Source organism: Delphinapterus leucas, chromosome 8, assembly GCF_059928025.1.
Source record: "Delphinapterus leucas isolate spDelLeu-1000000601 "Yukka" chromosome 8, BTC_Dleu_Yukka2, whole genome shotgun sequence".
NCBI lineage: Eukaryota > Metazoa > Chordata > Mammalia > Artiodactyla > Monodontidae > Delphinapterus > Delphinapterus leucas.
Window position 1 is genome coordinate 69,405,397 of NC_143136.1, and position 19,192 is coordinate 69,424,588.

The window sequence follows — 19,192 nt, forward strand, 5'->3', positions numbered from 1 at the left end:
AGTGTTCAGACCTCAAGCTAAGGAACAAAGAAATTTTCTGTATAGCTGGTTTATAAAAGGGCATTCACAATGTTTTTGCTATTCTCCATTGGAGCTGAAAGTCATTCTTTAAAGATGAAGAGCTATGGTAGTAATACAGAGTTTCCCACTCAGCAAGCATTACTATAGAAACAATCTATTATTCAGATGAATTTAATTAAAGGTTTTACAACATAACTAATGTTTACTATTATCATGTGTTTGGAAGTTTCCTCTTTTTAAAGATTAAATTTGCTGTAGAAAAAGGAACCATGACATGGTTGCTAAAAGAAATCTGAGAAAAGTTCAGTCATAAGTTGCAATCAACTTTATACCATGTTTCCTCCCTAGGATGTGAGCAAAATACGTATTGCTAAGATCAAGAAAATTACTCACAGTTGAAAAAATATGCTTTATCCTTTCGTTAGCAATGAATGTTAATGATGGCCTAAATCAGCATGTCCACATCAGAGACCCGGTGTGCATACCATTTGGAAGAATTTGTTACCTAGCAACACCCAAATCAGGGACAGTCCCTATTCATACAGCGTGTGGGTAACTGGCTTCTGTACCATTTGTGTTTGGAACACTCCATCAAAAGAGTCCCTGTCAATGTAATGACTACATGGTCATCTTGGGTCAATCTAGGTAAAAGATGTTACTACTTTCACACAACATGAGTGGACTCTTTAACTTGGCATTTGGAAAAGAAAGAATTCTATAAAACAGAAGCAAAATAGCAGTATGGTAAATCATACATTGACTTATTAAGCTGTTATCACATAGAAATGGAAACTAATTAGGTATATATAATACTGATGTGTTTGCTTTAATTTCCAGTGCCTCCTCGTGGACAGATTTTAACCTTGGGTGGCAAAAGCAGTCCACCAGCCTGTCCTATTTTCTGCCCTATATCCCTTATTCTAAACCTGTGTTTTCTGCTTCTTTGCTCTCATGATGACCCAGCTAGGTTGGAAGCAGTGTCTCTCAGATATCATCAATATCTGTGAACTTGTTCCAGAAGGTCTCTGCTGCTGCTACAGCTCCTATGATTACTCTCACTCCTGCTACAGCAGTAACTTCTCCTGATCTCCACACATGTGTCCTGCACTACTGGGTCAGGACTCACATTGCTTCAAGATTCCTATTTGGTCTTATACTTACTGCTTTATTGTAAGATGTTGCTTTTTCTTTGGTATCTCTCGCCCTAGGAAATGTCCAAGGAGTCTTAGTCTTTCAAGGCCTTACTGACCACATCTGCTCCTTTAAAGGGTCCCAAATTTAGCTGCAGGTTTACCAGGTCGATGGACTCCCTGGTGACCTTTTGTTGTCACTAACACCAAGACTGCACTGTCTGCACTGCCCCATGTGTCACCCACTAATCAGGTTAGCCAGGTCAGTACTGAGTTCACACTGAATTATATTTTTTCCCCAGTCTAACAGCTAAGTACTGCCTTCTTTGACAATATTACGGGTTCCTAACACATTAGTAAGAAAGACATCTCCTTGCTGGGTGCCTCTGTGGAAATTTCTTCCTAAAGAGAAAAGTCAGATATGTCAGTTATCTTCCCTGTTTCTCCAATGAAATTTGATCTGCTGCTCTCTCTGACTCAGAGATTAAAGTTATATTTCTCTGCACATCCAGAGCCATTTGGTTGGAGAAAAGTCCCACAGTGATTTTAAGGCTTCCAATTTAAATGTCAGACTTGTGAATACCCTGATTTATAGAAAGGTACATTGATGTTAATTCATGAATTCTTATTTTGCCTGATAGTAGCTGATAGTAGACTTATTCAGATCATAATTTTTTTTCAGACCCCAAACTGGCTATCCTTCCCCATCTGTACCATAGGCACTGTGCCTCAGACACCTTCCTCGGGGGCGGGGGGGGGGGACAGCTGCTGGAAATTGGCCACTTCAGGACACAGCTCCACCCCTCACTGGAAGCTGTAGTCAAAGGCGAGGAACTGCCTTACCCAAGGTCATGGCCCTTCCCGTGGGGTAGCTGTAGCCAGTGACTGGCTGCAACAGGGAGATAAAAACCAGATACACTAACTTCGTTTTGGCATAACTCTGAAGGGCTACCCCAGCTCCACAGCTCCCAGGAGAACTGACTGAAGCTTTAGCTACATTTTCATATCAGTTTTACTTGCTCTTATCAATCCTTCCTTCCTCTTTTCCTTATAGGCATATCTCCTGAAAACACTTCCCCAAAACCCTTTTGCACAGTCTGTTTTCAGGGATCCAATCAAGATACCTCCCAGCACCCCTAATCCTTTGTGAGGGGAAATATCTCTGCTCGTAGCCTTCACAACTTCCCCCCACGCAAATACACGCACATATGTCCTCTCCTTACCCCACTCTATTCTCTGATTTGAATGACTGCTGGAACTAAAATTTTTCTCTGCTTTTCAGTTTATAATTCAGCTAAGCAGAACCAAGCAAGAGTAAGATGCTTCTAATTTATATTTAACTGGATTTTAGTAGTAAAATTATTAAGTAGTCAAAGTTCTAAGAGTTTGTAGAAATGATGAGAAATTAAACCAAGGGAATGATTGGGAATTTGTAATTGTGAGGAAATTAAGTGATTGGGAATATATGGAGAACTTTTCAGATATAGTTGGTTTTCTGCAAAAAATATTACTGTTTCTACTATCCCTAGGTATATTCTTAAGTTAGAAAATTGTTTCATGTCAAGATTAGCATAATAGTTTTCTTCCAAACTCTAGGAGATAAGAATCAGCTCCCAGAGGAGAGAAAGAGAGAGGGAGAGAGACAGAGACAGAGACAGAGAAAGACAGAGAAATAATTCAGATTGATGAGGTTTTCTTAATTTAGAAAAGTTGGTAAAACCATTTTCTAAAGTCCCATTCCCACAGGACATAAGGGTAGAAATGTAGTTGTGATCATTATAATTTTGTGTGAACTGTGATTAGTATAAATATACATGCAAAGAAACTCAAAACTGGAAGGAATATTAAGAGTCAACTAATCCTAGGGAATCCTAGGGGAGGTTAATGGAGGGGTTTTTGGTTGGAGGAGAAGGATTTTGTTATTCGACCTCTGAGATCATAAAAAAAAGTGTGTATGCATTTATCTGCATTATTTAGAGGAGAGAGTTAGGATTCTCATTAGATTCTCTTGTGGATATTTAAGGACCAAGAAAACACCAAGTTTGGGGTAAAACTGAAATTAAATCAAGGAAATTGCTATTTTATTTTGATTTTACCTTGATTTCCTATTTGACCTTGGGCCAAGTATTTAACATTTATTCATATATAGATTGAAGTCATAATTACAGGCTTTCTAAAGAGAAAGACACTGGGAATATCTGTGTGCCTTCTTGGTTGAGATGTAAAAAGCTCTTAGTTAAATGTAACACAGCATGTATGAAGATGCAGCTTCCAAATTTATTTTCAGCAGCTTCACAGAAGTGACATGTCCTGAGAAAGACATTGTAGTGGTAGATAATTATAAGTCCATTATAAGTTTCACTTCTCTCAAGTGAAAAATGGTGCATTTAAACAAAACTATGTTTTTATGTAAGTAGTTTATCAATACTTATAATTATTTTGGGGAATGTGTTAAAAAATGTGCAAAGCACCCCTGATTCTGTTGTTATTATTTCAGACTTATTGAACATTTTAGTAGCTAATAGGCTAAGTAGAATCTCTTTTAGTTATTCAAGTTAGAAAGCAAATATACTAAAATATGGAGACAACTTACAAGGGTGTTTTTTTAATGTTAAGAATCATAACAGGATTATACTCATCTAAGTTTTATACTTCATGCCTGAAAGTGCTAACGTTGAGCAAAATTCTCAATGTGTATTCTTTCCGGATGAACTGTGGTTCGACAACTAAATCTGTAATGCAATATAACATGGTCGTATTAACCTAGTGATGCAGAAAAGACCATCTGTACCACCTTGGATATGACTAAACTGTAGGAGCAAACTAAATGCCTTGTGCAGTCATTAATTTAAGAAAGGCAGTGAATTATTTTTAAAGGAGGAGGGTAATAACTGATGAAAAATGAATAAGAGTAGGCATTGACCTCAGTGAATTGTAATAAGCTTGCAGAATTATTTGTAAACTGCTTTATAACTCAATTCCTAGTGCATTAAAAACTAATCAAATGACTTTGATGTGGTTCACTGATTTTTAACTTGGCAATTTACTTGAGCATATAAAAGTTGTTAGTAGAATTATGTAAGAATGCTTGCAAAATAGATACTGTGATGCACCATTATTTAATTGTATATGCACACAGTGGTTACTCTCATCTACTAATTAATCCAGAGTTTAATGCTGAACGTACTTGGAGTTTGTGCACTGTGTCATGTCTTTTATCAGAACAGTGAATTCTATTTCAATTATATTTACCACTGTTAACTACTAGCACACAAATGAAAGCTTAGAGTAAGAACTTAGCCTGCTTAATTCTAAGATTTTCTGTAATAGGTATTTTACATAAAATTCACTAGATGTTGAGGAGTTTGAAAACACTTTTGTGTATGCTCTAGAATCAGAATGGTAACAATTAATAACCTTGGAAAAAAGGTGAAAATTAACTGTGTTGTATCAAGTATATAGGGCATGGTATAAAGTTTACCATTTCCATCAGCTACTGGGTTCTACTCAATTAATCATTTTTGGTAAATATGAGTAAACACAATTCCAGGAGACTAAGATTCTCTGGTTCAGTTGGTCAGAGCAATTAAATATTAGTTTTTCCACAGTCAAAATTGAAGGATATTATCAGTTTAGAATCTGCTAGTGGAAATTCATTTACAGTGCTCAGACATTCTGTTAGAACTGGGATTTGGTGAGCAAAATAGGGGCTCTTCCTACAGTCCACTAGGGGAGAGAAATGTTAATCAGAAAGTCAACAAGTGTATAACTGTGAGCTGTTATGAAAATTATGAAGGGAATGCTAATCTAGTTCAGAAGGAAGGAAAAGCTTCCCATGGGAAATGACTTTGGGGCTAAAACCTAAAGGATGTTCTTATAGAGTATGTGTAACTGAATCACTCTGCTGTACACCTGAAACTAACACAACGTTATTAATCTACTATACTCCAATATAAAGTAAAAATTTTTTAAAAAAGAAATGCAACCAGATTTCCATAAAACAAAACAAAACAAAACAAAAAAACCCTAAAGGATGTACTAAGTAGGAAGAGTAAAAATTATCAAACACAAGGAAGCCCTGAATCTGTAAGAAGCACAGGCCTCTGGAGGAATTAAAAAGTTCATATAGGGGCGTCCCTGGTGGCGCAGTGGTTGAGAGTCCTCCTGCCGATGGCAGAGGATACGGGTTCGTGCCCCGGTCAGGGAAGATCCCACATGCCGCGGAGCGGCTGGGCCCGTGAGCCATGGCCGCTGAGCCTGCGCGTCCGGAGCCTGTGCTCCGCAACGGGAGAGGCCACAACAGTGAGAGGCCCGCGTACCGCAAAAAAAAAGTTCATATGGCTGGATTCTAGAGAGCAATGAGGAAAAATTAAGCTGCAGACAGTGGGGCTAGTGATACCTTCATGCCCAAAGCAGGAAGTTACTGGGAGTAATAAAAGGTTAAATAATAGCTAACGTGATCAGAAGTTAGTATTTTTTAAAGGACAGACAATATGATTCAAATGTGGAAAGTGATTAGCATCTTATCGCAAGAAATCAGGTCAACTGTGATTTCTTATCTCCACAAAGTGAGAGCAGTGGAGATAAGAGAAGTGAAAACACTAAAGAGATATTCAGGAGGTGAAATGAACACAATTAGTGGGTTAATTGGATTCAGGGGCTGAAGGTGAGAGAGAAGAGTAACTACTAGAGTAGCCAGCAAGTCTCAGGCTTATACAACTAGAGGGACTGTGATGCCATTCACTGAAAAAAAAAGGGCTGGGCTTTGAGGGGTAGATTATGAGGTCGGATTTGCTACAGGATTTTGAGGTGTCTTTAAGACTTCTAAGAGAAGATGTTGATGAAGTCACCGAAATGTTCATTGCAGCTCTATTTACAATAGCCCAGAGATGGAAACAACCTAAGTGTCCATCATCAGACGAATGGATAAAGAAGATGTGGCACATATATACAATGGAATATTACTCAGCCATAAAAAGAAACGAAACTGAGTTATTTGTAGTGAGGTGGATGGACCTAGAGTCTGTCATACAGAGTGAAGTAAGTAGGAAAGAGAAAAACAAATACCGTATGCTAACACATATATATGGAATTTAAGGAAAAAAATATCATGAAGAACCTAGGGGTAAGACAGGAATAAAGACACAGACCTACTAGAGAATGGACTTGAGGATATGGGGAGGGGGGAGGGTAAGCTGTGACAAAGCGAGAGAGAGGCATGGACATATATACACTGGCAAACGTAAGGTTGGTGGGAGGCAGCCGCATAGCACGGGGAGGTCAGCTCGGTGCTTTGTGACGGCCTGGAGGGGTGGGATGGGGAGGGTGGGAGGGAGGGAGGCACAGGAAGGAGGAGATGTGGGAACATGTGTATATATGTGGCTGATTCATTTTGTTGTGGGGCAGGGGCTAACACGCCATTGTGGGGCAACTATACTCCAATGAAGATGTTAAAAAAATAAATAAACTCTTGTTGTCTTAAAAAAAAAAGAATAATGTTTGGCATTTTAAAAAATGCAGGTTTGGAGCTAAGAGAATAAGTCTAGGCTTGAGTTATAGATTTATGAGTCTTTGGGCTAAAGATGGAATTGAAAATATGTGTGTAGATAAGACCATCTGCTGGAAGAGTATACTCAAATATAATGCAGAAAATTTCATAAGTTTTGAGAGTGTTCTTCCATGTTTTAAAACAATCCTCAATGCATCGAGAAAAAGTTCATAGTAAATATATTAAAGATAATGGTGCCCATGACATTTAAAGAATATAAGGAGGTAGATAATATTGTAGCCCAGATATACCAGCTGACTGACTTGAAGGGCAACATATGATTGTAAAGCCATGGGGCGATGTGGACCTAGGCTACTGTAGAACAGAAACAAAAATTAGAATTGGCATTTTCTTGTAGACAATACTTAGAAAAGCTTTGAATTATGCAGTAGTTTTTGAATGCTTTCTCTTTTCATTTCTTCTAGGGGTAGAAGTTTTACCTTTTTATTTTTTTTTAATTTATAAAAGAATGCATGCTCAATGAAACAAACAATAAAGATATATAAAGAGGAATGCATACATTATACTGAGCCAGCCGACATTAAAACTGTGGAATATGTTCTTCCACATCTTTCTCTACTGCCGTGCAACTTATATGGACAAATATAAGGTTTTATTATTTTTAATGAAATAATATCACCATAAGCACATTAGGCTGAAACTTGCCTTTTCACATAAAACTGTATTTGAATAACCTTCTCATCAAAACATATTATTGTTTTTTAAAGAACATCATAAGATTCCAAAGTATAAAAATGCCACATTTATTCAACTATTCTCCTTCTAGTGGATATTAAGATTGTATCTAGTTTTTGTGCCTTTGTACAGTAATATCCTATAGATGAGATTGCTGAGTCAAGTGAAAAGTGTATTTTTTCACTTTAATAGATATTGTAGGATGACTTTCCAAAGAATTTGTAACGATTTGCATTTCTACCAGCAAAGCGTCAGAATGCTCGTCAGCTTTCTTTGCCAGCACCAGATGTTATGTTTCTTTTCTTCATTTACTGCTAAATTGAAGAGTGGAAAATGATATTATCTTGTCTTAATTTGCATTTTTTACTACCAGTAAGTTTATTAGCTAATATTTTCATTTTTAATATCTACCTTTTAATGTTTATATTTAGTTGCACTTCTAAGCATCAACCTCTCTGAGATATGTTTAACATTCCATGCCATATTCTTTGACACTGGAGCAAAAAATAATGCAAAAAGAAATTCTTATGTGTACATCTCTCTCTGAAACCAAAAGCTTTTCAAGAATCCCAAACAGAATGAGGACATATGTAATTGACCCCACTTTTCCCATCCACACTTGACTAGCAATATTATCCAATACAAACCTTATAGGTATGTCAGGCCAACGCCTTACCCCCCCCATTCCCTTTCCTCCACTTCCAATGCAATTACATTCCCCTCTACCTCCACCCCAACATAATATAATATAATACAATATAATATAATATAATCTTTCCTGTAGCTGGCCCTTTTATACAAAGTATCCATTCCTTTCTTTCCTTTCTAAACTGTGCTCCAACCTTCAGTTTCCCTTTAAAAAAATGGATGGATAGTGATTTTTTTTTCAGTTTATTAAAAAAAACCTTGTGTCATCCAAATAATGCTTTTATTTAGCTGGAGTATATCTAACCATCAGAAACATGGTAAAATTATTTCACTATTTTCTTACAACTTATATGATAATTCATATTGGTCCCAGAGAAGTTTTCTACAATATACCTCATTCCGACTGTAAAATGACTTAAGTATTAATAATTTTTTATACAGTATTTAAATATGAGTCAACAAGGTTCATTTGTTTGTTTTAGGTGACATATCCTTTGTCTTGTAACAGTGTTCTTTCCTGCCTGTATTTGTAGGGAAACTTTTTGGGTTCAAGTTCCCTGGTCTGAGAGTTCTCACTTACAGAAAGCAGTCTTTACCACAAGAAGATCCCGATGTGGTAGTGATCGATTCATCTAAGCACAGCGATGATTCCGTAGCCATGAAGCACTTTAAGTCTCCTACTAAAGAAAGCTGCAGCCCCTCGGAAGCAGATGATACAAAAGCCTTGATACAGCCCAGCAAATGTTCCCCCTTGGTGAATATATCCGGACCTCTTGACCATTCCTCTCCCAAAAGGCAATGGGACCGACTCTATCCCGACATGCTGCAGTCAAGCTCCCAGCTGACTCATTCCAGATCAAAGGAAAGCATTTGTAGTATACGGAGGGCTTCATCCGTTCAGGATATAGAAGGATTCAGTGTCCACCCCAAGAACATATTTAGAGACCGACATGCCAGTGAAGGTATGTTTATATTTTTAAAATATGGAAACATATGTTACGGGGTAAAGAAAGGTATTTCTTATTGTGTTTAATTTTGACATTAATCTTTATACCTTTGGAGAAGAAATGTGAGTAGAGTCTATTAAAAATATGAGTTCTACATTCAAAGTTGTTACTGATTTCCTCTTTGAGCCCTAGTGAATAATTTGGTTTCTTCTGGCTTCTTCATCCTTTTCTGAGATAGAATGATAACTATTATCTGCTTACTTTATGGAGTGTTAATTAACTAATGCTTAATATAAGACCTGTTTAGGTGATGACACTGTCATCTCAAGCATAATTAATTGTGCTACATTTAGTAAATAGTCAAGACCTGGGCAAAAAAGAGTAGTGTGCTGTCACAGGACTATTTTATCGACCAACTCTCTCTAAAGGAAGAGGTGTATGAAATGTGATATACTGAGTGATCAGAAATCTATACACTAATTGGGAGCAGGGAAAGGATAGGTAGGGGGAAGGGGCTCAACCAAAAACAACTTGACGTGCAAAGTCAAAATTCATTTATTTCTCTCTGCCCACTTCAAGGTCACGTTCATGTATTAGCCAGTAGTGAAAGTAGGGATGCTTAAAAGGCAATGCTAAAAGCAATCCATCATTAACATGATGATGGATAACATTTGTTGGATATTTACATGCGTGAGGCAATGTAAGTGCTTGACACACATTGATTCTCTTATAATTCTCATAACAACAACCCTATGAGTTAGGATCTATTATTAAGCCCATTTTATAGATGAGGAAACTAAGGCTTAGATACGTTAAATAAATAATTGGTCCAAGGTTATAGAGTGTCAGAGCTGGCCCTCAAACCCAGGACTGGTCTCCAGAATCCACAATCTATCCATGCAAAGCTTTTCTTCCTTCGCTCCTGCTCTATGAAACTTTGCTGCAAGGGTCTGTTGAGTCATTGAATCTTCTCTGGGGAGGTCCAGATTCAGGGTACCCATTGCATGCATACATTAGTCTCACTTTTCTACAGATTTGGGTTCTTGAGAGGCCCATTGTCCTTTCTGTGGTATTTATTCCTTCGAGATCCCATCATCATCCATGCTGCCACTAGTTTTCTTTTTAAAACATATATCTGATCACGGGGCTCCTTAGTGTAGGGTACTAGACAATTTTCCAGCTCTCCACAGTTAGTTTTCAAGCTTCATTTCTAGCCCCTGCAAGATTTCCTCCCCTACTATATACTCAATTCTAAACCTGCACAGAAATAATTGCCTTTCCCAAAAATATATCATGCATTTTTGTGCTTCATTTCTTTGTTCTGCTGGGAATATTCTTCCTCACTTTGTCCCTCCTCACACTACTACTCATAGCCATAAGGACCCATTTCTCCTTTCCAAACCTGAAGAATTAAATGGTTTCACACCTGAGTGTGCAAGGCAGTGTTTACATATATTATAGCATTTCTTACATTCTACATTTATTCCACATTATATGTCTTGCGTTCCTATTAGATATACAAACAAATAATGATGTCGCTGAGAGCTTCTCTAGCACAGGAGTTCTGGCATAGTTGGCTCCATGGCCTTGGTCTCCAGCACAGTTGCCTATTTCATGGAAGGAACTCAATAAGCCTTGGTGTGACATTGAGAGGATCGTGCTCATGAATTATGTTCCAGAACTACACCATCAGGAAATAATGAGTTATCTGTTCCGTAGTACTCTGAAATTTAAACCAGTTTTAGGATGGAATCATGTGGGGATCTTTGTTTAAAGGGTGCAGTGAAGCAGAGAAGGCAGAAGAGGCGAAAGAAAATGAGTTGGCAGGAGAAACTTCAAAGAGACAAATCAATATCAAAGAAACAAAAAGAACAGTTTTCTGTGAGATAGATTTGATGTGGTACAAGAGCAATTAGCAAATCCACTTTAATCTCTAGTCCAAAGAAAGTCAAAGGGAAAAGGAAAGTAAAGGCCAGTTTCCAAACTGGATCATCGTGTAAGGCTCTACAGCGTCTAGTTACAGCATGCTCACTCTCTCCCGACTAAATGAAACCTCTGAAATTTGATCTTTGAGCAACGGATCCTATGGCTGAACAACAGTAAATCCAATATGATAATTCAAATGACCAGCATATATTTTTGTTTGTTAGTCCAATTTGTGTAGTCATCTCTAGGAAGCATACTGACTTTTCAGAGATTGGCCTTATTGCCTAGAACCTGAGTTACATTTTAATAACTTTCAGAAACAATGTTAAATGATACATATTCAGTGCATGGTACAGACTTTTAGCCTGTGTTTTGACAGTGGTGCTGAGTAGGTTAGATCAGATTTCATGATTTAACTTTACTGTTTTCAATTTTATATGGTCTCCATTTAGCACACAGTTACTGATACAATTATGGGAGAGGATGTGTTAATATTTTGGGCTTCTCAGTACAGGTTCTATTCAGGGACACTCAGTGTTGAGATCATCCTCAATTTTCTTCTCCCACCCAAGCTATGTTATTTTCAAAAAACTGTATCACTTGCTTGCAGATGCTAATGTCAATGTCTGACTACCAACAGATAAATTCAGAGGGTATTTTGTACTTCAGTTTTAGCTACAAAATCATTGATTAGCATAGGCGAACCTATAATTCCTAAAGCTTTATAAATTAATATACTTTAGAAACTGAGCCACTGATAAGGCAAGATGGAAAACTTTTAAACCTGATTTTAATTTTATGAATTCATCTAGCTCTTTAATAGGTTAAATCCACATGCACCAGATTTTGAATTCAGATTGTTGTCTCTTCACTCAAGAAGAAAAATTCCCTCCTATATAGGCTATCTTTATAGAACTTTAAATAATTTGCAAGTATATCAGTGCATAATATTTTACATTATCTTTTCATTTAACCTATATTATCAAATACCTTAGAACCATAGTTCTCAAATCATTTGTGGTGAAGGACCAGAATATTTTTTTCTTATCCATCACATACCAATATATTTGTAAATACAGTAAAAATGCACTACAAGAAAATGAAATTTTAAAAAATAGACATACAAAATATAAACCCCAATTGTTGTATTATTAAATTGAACAGACGTAAAATTACTCTGTCAAACTGCTACAAGACTCTTACTGCTTACTCTAATGTCTGCACTTACAGTGTAATTTCTGCACTTACAGTGTCAAGCACTCTTAGTGCTTACTCTAATTTCTGCACATACAGTGTCAATTTCTGCACTTACAGTGTCAACAAGCAGATCTCAGCTAGCACCAGCACACAGACCACATGCTCTGCCTCAGAATGTCAAAGCAGCATTAACTATATAATGTAACTTTGGGGCAGTTGGTTTTTTGGAAATTGCAACTCTTTATATGTAATTTCCAGGTTGATGAATGGAATTATAATATTTAACTACTTGCTTGCAAGCAGTTATTACTTTACTAATGATTGTTGGCCTAGCTTCTCATGAAGATAATTAATTCTATGTAATTGAGGTCTCTTCCATTAATGCTATTTGTTTGTTATGGTCCCTCAAAGAGAGCAGAGCATTGACATGTAAGGTCACAACTTTATTTGTGCATCTCTATGTGAGGTAGCGTCTATGCTAGCAATTCAGTATACTGCATTATTGAAATTGCTTCAATTGTAAGATTTGAAACAATTATTATATATCCCAAGATTTTAAATATGAACAGCATTAGCATAAATGTCAACAAATGTGGAACAGATTTTTCAAATTTTGGATATATTTGAATGATTTTAACATGACTTCATTTACATTAAGCTTGTTTGTTTCAAAACTAGTAATGAATATTTTTTTAGTAGCATATATGCAACAAAGAGTCAGAATGCTAATCTCAGAATAAATCTGAAAACACTCCATTCTGAGATTTGACAGCAAATCCATTATAATATAACCAAATTTCCTAAATTTTCTAGGTATTACACTGAGTGCATTGTGGAAAACATAAATTTTTAAAGCTCACATTACCTTTAAATAGTCAAATCTTTCACTGATTTCTTATAATTATATTTGCCTAAGAATGGCTCTTTGAGTACTATTTGGTATTTTCAAAATGTACATTGAAGAACACTTGTGGGAAGAATGGTTCATAAAATTGTGATTAATAATGCAAGTTGGTTTATTAAAGTAAACCATTGTCTTAGAAGCATTTTTCTATTAACACACTAGGTTAAATATGAAAAACGTTACTTAACATGCAAAATGCTGTGTAGTTTTTCCTTGTAAGTGATGGCTGAAGTAACACTAAAATTGACTTCTGACAGGTTTGAAAGTTTTTGTCACAATTGCAGGCATGTGGGTATGGCTTTCTCCAAACAGTCATAATTATAAAATCTGGATCTTGGAATCCATTTAAATTAAGTGAGATAAATGTTTCACATATTTGAACACAGATGCTTATGATGGCAGATATTTTTAGCATATGCATCTTACTTGGTTGAATAGTACAAAATGTTAATTTCAAAGATAAATTTTCAATCATTACATCCTGTTTTCTCTGATTGTTGTTACGGAAGTTATTCAGTGCATATAACATAATTTTAGTCTTCTTTTTATATTTCTCTCTTTTTCTCCTTATGTGCTCAAAACAGACAATGGTCGCAATGTTAAAGGTAATGTATGAACTCAAATTTCATCGTCTGATGCTTAGATTGCCCCTTTACTCGGCATGTTAACTTGCCTGCTGTATGCCGTGTTCAATGCAACATCATGCTGCCCTTAGTGAGCCCAGGTGCCTGGTGGAGACATCATGGCTTGATTTTGCTGGAGACATTGTTACTTTCTCAGCTGTGCCACCAATATGACTATGAACTCCTTTTTCCTGCAAGAAGTATAAGCCTAGGTTGACAATGAAGACTTCCTAAATATTTGAATAATTTGGAAAGAAGCAAATATTAAGCTAAATATATTCTGGTATAAAAGAGGCACATAAGCCTATTTCAGCCAAAAAGAAAAAAGCCTTTTTGAGTACAAGAATAAATAAAATAAGCAAAGTGCTACATGACAGCATCACTTCACTTGTTCCTCTTTTGTTTCCTTAAAACTAGTTTCACGTTCCTGGATGGCAGGGGGTATGGTTTTAAGCTTACTGTAGTAGTAAACTGTATATGCATGATAGTCATTTTCTATTTTTCTATATTACATTTCAATCATTTTAATTGTGTCCTATATAAGTCTGAAATCACTAGCATGACCTACAGCTACTGTAGGATAATGTTTAACTGGGCAATACCTCTGGATAAATTTGGATTTGACTAAAAATTGGAAATTCACTTCAGTTTTTCTACTCTATTATAGTAGATGCAAATAATCACAAAATATAACATATTATATTTTCATCCAGTTGAAAACTTTTGGAGCTTAGTCCTTTAACATAGGCTATGCATGCTGCTGTCGGTGTGCATATGATGACAATGACTCATTTGTGCATGTGTGTTGCATGGACACGTCTCCACCAGTAACCATCATTACTTAGAATTCACTGTTTTGGCCTCTTCTGTATGTCACTGCTACTCCGATCACTGTGAAGTTTTGTATATTGATTTCTCAAGTGCTTCCCTAACTAACTCAGAGCTGGCGATGATTATGAATTAAGACCACTAGAAGCTAAAGATCTTTTCTGGTCAGCAGTGCAGGGTAATTTGAAAATAAGAGAAATCGTGGCAGCTTCTCCCCAGCCTAACTTTATTTTGTCAGCTCTTCAAAAAGGGTCTATGCAGAGGACCTCCAATTGCAGGATGGAATTTCATATACATGATTATTCTATCCTTGGCCTGTCCACTCAGATTTCTAAAAGGGAGCAAATTAGTGTCAGCTGTGGGTAGTGATTTGAATTGATATGATTCAGAACGTAACCTCAAGAAACAGAATACAGACAGCTCTTGACAACTGGTCTGTGTGAAATATGACTGGCTTTAGCATTTAACAATTAGCAATAAATTATTAGACATTAATTTTCCAGTGATCTTAAAATGCAGTGAGAAATAAATCTAATTTTTCTCAATAAATAGAAAATTGAGCTTGCTAATCTTCCAAACTAGTAGTTCACATAGTTGTCATTCAAACTACATTAATTTCATTTTTTTCTTACAAACTAATCCATTTACTCTCCAACCCTTTTTTCCTCAATCCTCCATTTTTTTTTTTTTTTTGAATTTTATTTATTTATTTTTAAACAGCAGGTTCTTATTAGTTATCTGTTTTATACATATTAGTGTATACATGTCAATCCCAATCTCCCAACTCATCCCACCACCACCACCCACCCCCCACCACTTTCCCCCCTTGGTGTCCGTACGTTTGTTCTCTACATCTGTGTCTCTATTTCTGCCTTGCAAACCGGTTCATCTGTACGATTTTTCTAGATTCCACATATATGCGTTAATATACGATATTTGTTTTTCTCTTTCTGACTTACTTCACTCTGTTTGACAGTCTCTAGGTCCATCCACGTCTCTACAAATGACCCAATTTTGTTCCTTTTTATGGCTGAGTAATATATTCCATTGTACATATATACTACATCTTCTCTATCCATTCGTCTGTCGATGGGCATAATCCTCCATTTTTTAATAGCAATAGTCCTTGAATAAAACTGAATCATAAAAGTCAGAATTTGGGATTAGGAAATTCTAACCCATTGCAGAAAGTTTTCACATATTAATATTTATAAAGTTAAACTCCTAAATTAGATAAAACGTGCAATTTAATAAAAATTTAATGTAAATGCGCCCTCCAATGTCCTTATTATGTGTTCAGGCTCTGATTTTGAAAACTTTAAAAAATATTTAAGTGTCTGGCTCTTTGAGATTTTCACAGAGCAGTTAATATGCTAATTAGATATAGAACAATGCATTAGTGTGCTTTTTAAATTTGTGTGACCTTGTTACTAGACCACATTTAAATAAAAATTTTTAAAAATAAAAAACAGGGGCTTCCCCGGTGGCGCAGTGGTTGAGAGTCCGCCTGCCGATGCAGGGGACACGGGTTCGTGCCCCAGTCCGGGAGGATCCCACATGCCGCGGAGCGGCTGGGCCCGTGGGCCATGGCCGCTGAGCCTGCGCGTCCTCTCACAACAGTGAGAGGCCCGCGTAACACAATAATAATAATAATAATAATAAACAAATTTCAACACTTCTTTGTATGCAAATACATAATAACAGTTTTTTCAATATCTAAGTCAACCAAAAATAATTTCTTTAACAAAATAAAATAAATGATTTAGAAATGCGCTTGGAAGGTCTTCAGTATCATCTACTGCAGTTTATTCCCCTCAGGCAAGAGTATTGGCTAAATCTCTTGCACAGGTGGTAGAAGCATCTTTATCTCTAGAGGATCCCATTCTTTAACTTTCTTGGAAAATCTATTTTACTGCCTATTATACAAAGAGCTAACTCAAATCCTTCTTGCTGAAATGTAATTTTTTTTCCCCTCCATCTATCCTGAGTGGACAGAGATACTAGCCGGTTACTTCTATTCTTGATGTAACATCACAGTATAAAAACAGCAAATTGGTACTCAAGCTTTTCTGCTAAAATGGAATAATTTCCATTTTACCTCCTTTCTTAAGATCAATTTTGTTTTCCTTTAATAATTCCCTTAGCACTCTGACTCTTTAAAATAAGACTTCAGAGTTCCAAAATTGTAACCCATTATCAAAGAGTGAAAAAGTTAATTCAGATAAATTGCGTATGCTATTTATATGTGTGTGTGAGTGTGTGCATCACTTTTTAAACAATTTCTCTAACATGTGGGAGGCAAACTTAATCCTAGTGGTTTTTCTGTTTATTCTGCCTTCCAAGTCATCATAAAAATTAACCTCACTTACCCTTTTTAGTAAGTAAGTCATTAAAATAATTTTACCCTTCTATTGCATCCACCTCTTCATTATCCCAAGTAACTCTGTATCCCACTGACAATGATATGTTCAGTTTCCAACTTGTCTGTGAATCTGGCATATGAGTCAGAAACAAAACTACCCCCAAGATTTCTCTAGCCACAAAACCTATCAGACACACAAAGGAAATCAACAGATCTGATACAACTTGTATCTCATATGCTGCATTGGCTATACCAAGTATTTGTGATCTTGTAAGAATTTGCAAATTGATTTTCAGTCATGACAGTTTTCTTCTATAAAGTATATGTTATGCACTGAAACAAACAATATGGATATTGAGTATAAATAATTTGGTGACTAATTCTTATATATTTTTTAATGTTAAACTGGTTACCTTATGCTTATTGACAGTGATCTTTTATAAAATCCAATTAATGAACACTGCATTAGCATTTTCTTTGATGTTAAGCCACTTCAGCAATTTAGGTTTTATTAAACTTTAGCCAAATAAACTCACGCTGTAAGGTATATTGTATAAAGACCTGATGATTTGAAAACAACCTTAATCTTTTTGGCTTCTTTCCCTCCTGTCCCATTTGGCTCTCAAGAGCAATCATCTTTTTTTATTTATTTATTTTTTAAAATAGCATTATTATTTTTTAAAATTTATCAGATGTCCTTAGCTATATTTCCAGCACCATCTTAAGGAGAATATAGTCTCCTTTAGCATCTTGTAACTCATGATAAATTGAAATAACCTTATCATAAAAATTTTAAATACGTTTAATCTAAAATTCTTCCTAGATGTTGCTTTAGCCTCTAGCTTGATCTTTAAATGCAGTATATTTCTTTGTAGCTAGAACCTGGCTTATTTGATATTTACTCAGACACTTGTAATATATTAGAGCTTTATCCAGCTGTTGGTTTAGTCTTCTTGGTCACCTGTTTTCCATCTCCTACTAGTATATTAGAAAATTTAATCTGGTCATCCATTCTGCAAATGTTTCTTTGAAGAATATCAAGTCCTCCTAAATACTTTTGAGCTTTACATTCTTTTCTATTGAATCTACTATTTCCCTTTATTTCTGCCCATTTATTTTCTTTAAATTCATTTACTTTGTTTTTCAGGTTATCTTCCTTTCTTTCTTTAGAAATTTAAATGCCATCTGTTTATGATCACATTCAGGGAGGCTGCCTTTCACCTTTAAGTCCTCAACCAAGGCCTTTCTGAATATAGACCTAGGAGATAGGAAACCCTGCATTCTAATTTCTGGTCCTTGATTCTTATTCCATTTTGGCCTCCTATTGTGTCTGCTCGGGCTTACGACTGGTAAAATGAGGATATTACTACTACCTTTCTTAATTAAAGTGTAGGAAATTATTTTGATTAGAATTTAGACAGATTTCAGAGAAACCTAAGCTGACACTGATTATCTTGCAGACACTAACAGACCCCAGCATATAAACATCTGCTTCAAAATCAGTGGAAAATAGCATAATGATTTTTATTATACAAGATGAAATCGATTTTGAATGCCTTATCTAAGCATGCGTGAATTATTTTAAGCAGTATTTTAAGTTCTGCTGAATTCTTTAAATGTCTAGATTTAACATTTTAAAAAAAACAGAATAGAGTAACAGTTTAGAAAGTTTTCCACTAGTAAGTAAGAGAAGCTAAAACACAGATTGCAATAAAGTAATATTCTGAGGCCAAATCTTAGTGTGATGTGTATTGGCCAGTGGTTTCTCAGCCCTATCAGACTAATGTCCCCTCGTTTCAACTTTTTGTTATACTCATTTTACTATCCTGAAATGACGTTCAGAGATGATTTAACCTATTTCTAAAAGATCAACATTATTCCTTAACTTTAATTTAAAGGAGGAGTTAAAAGGAAAGTAGTTTATAATAAAATATCTCTCTCAATATGTTAATGTTCAAATATAACTACACTAGAAGGCATAATGTGATAATCAGAAATAAGAAAAAAATTTGGTTTTTAAGAACATTAAAGAAACGATAAAGCAGTCCACATAAGTACTGGCTAAAATGGTAGAGCAGGAGTACTGAGGGATAACCAAGTAAAAACCACTATTGGAATAAATAATGACAGATCGGACTTATTTATATATAAATTTTTAAAATAGTAAATAATCAAAATTAAATTATGAGTAAAGCCAGAATCAACTGGGGAGAAAGTGTGATGTCCACAAAAATGAACTGGCCCTTGGTTTGAAGTTTAATGTCAAAATGATTCCCTATGGGATAACATGCAATGCAATAGTAATGCATTGCACAGGAGAAAGAAATCCCACTACACATCAGGATGTATATTTATCCTCCAA

The 19,192-nt window shown here is 35.7% G+C and overlaps 1 protein-coding gene across 1 annotated transcript in view; it reads left to right on the forward strand.

Moving 5' to 3' along the window:
- Positions 1-19,192, forward strand: part of KCNH7 (potassium voltage-gated channel subfamily H member 7) — a 149,940-nt gene that overhangs the window by 12,509 nt on the left and 118,239 nt on the right. Inside the window, exon 3 of the mRNA XM_089915923.1 lies at positions 8,577-9,005. Coding sequence (XP_089772049.1) covers positions 8,577-9,005 — 429 coding nt within the window. The remainder of the gene's footprint in view (positions 1-8,576; positions 9,006-19,192) is intronic.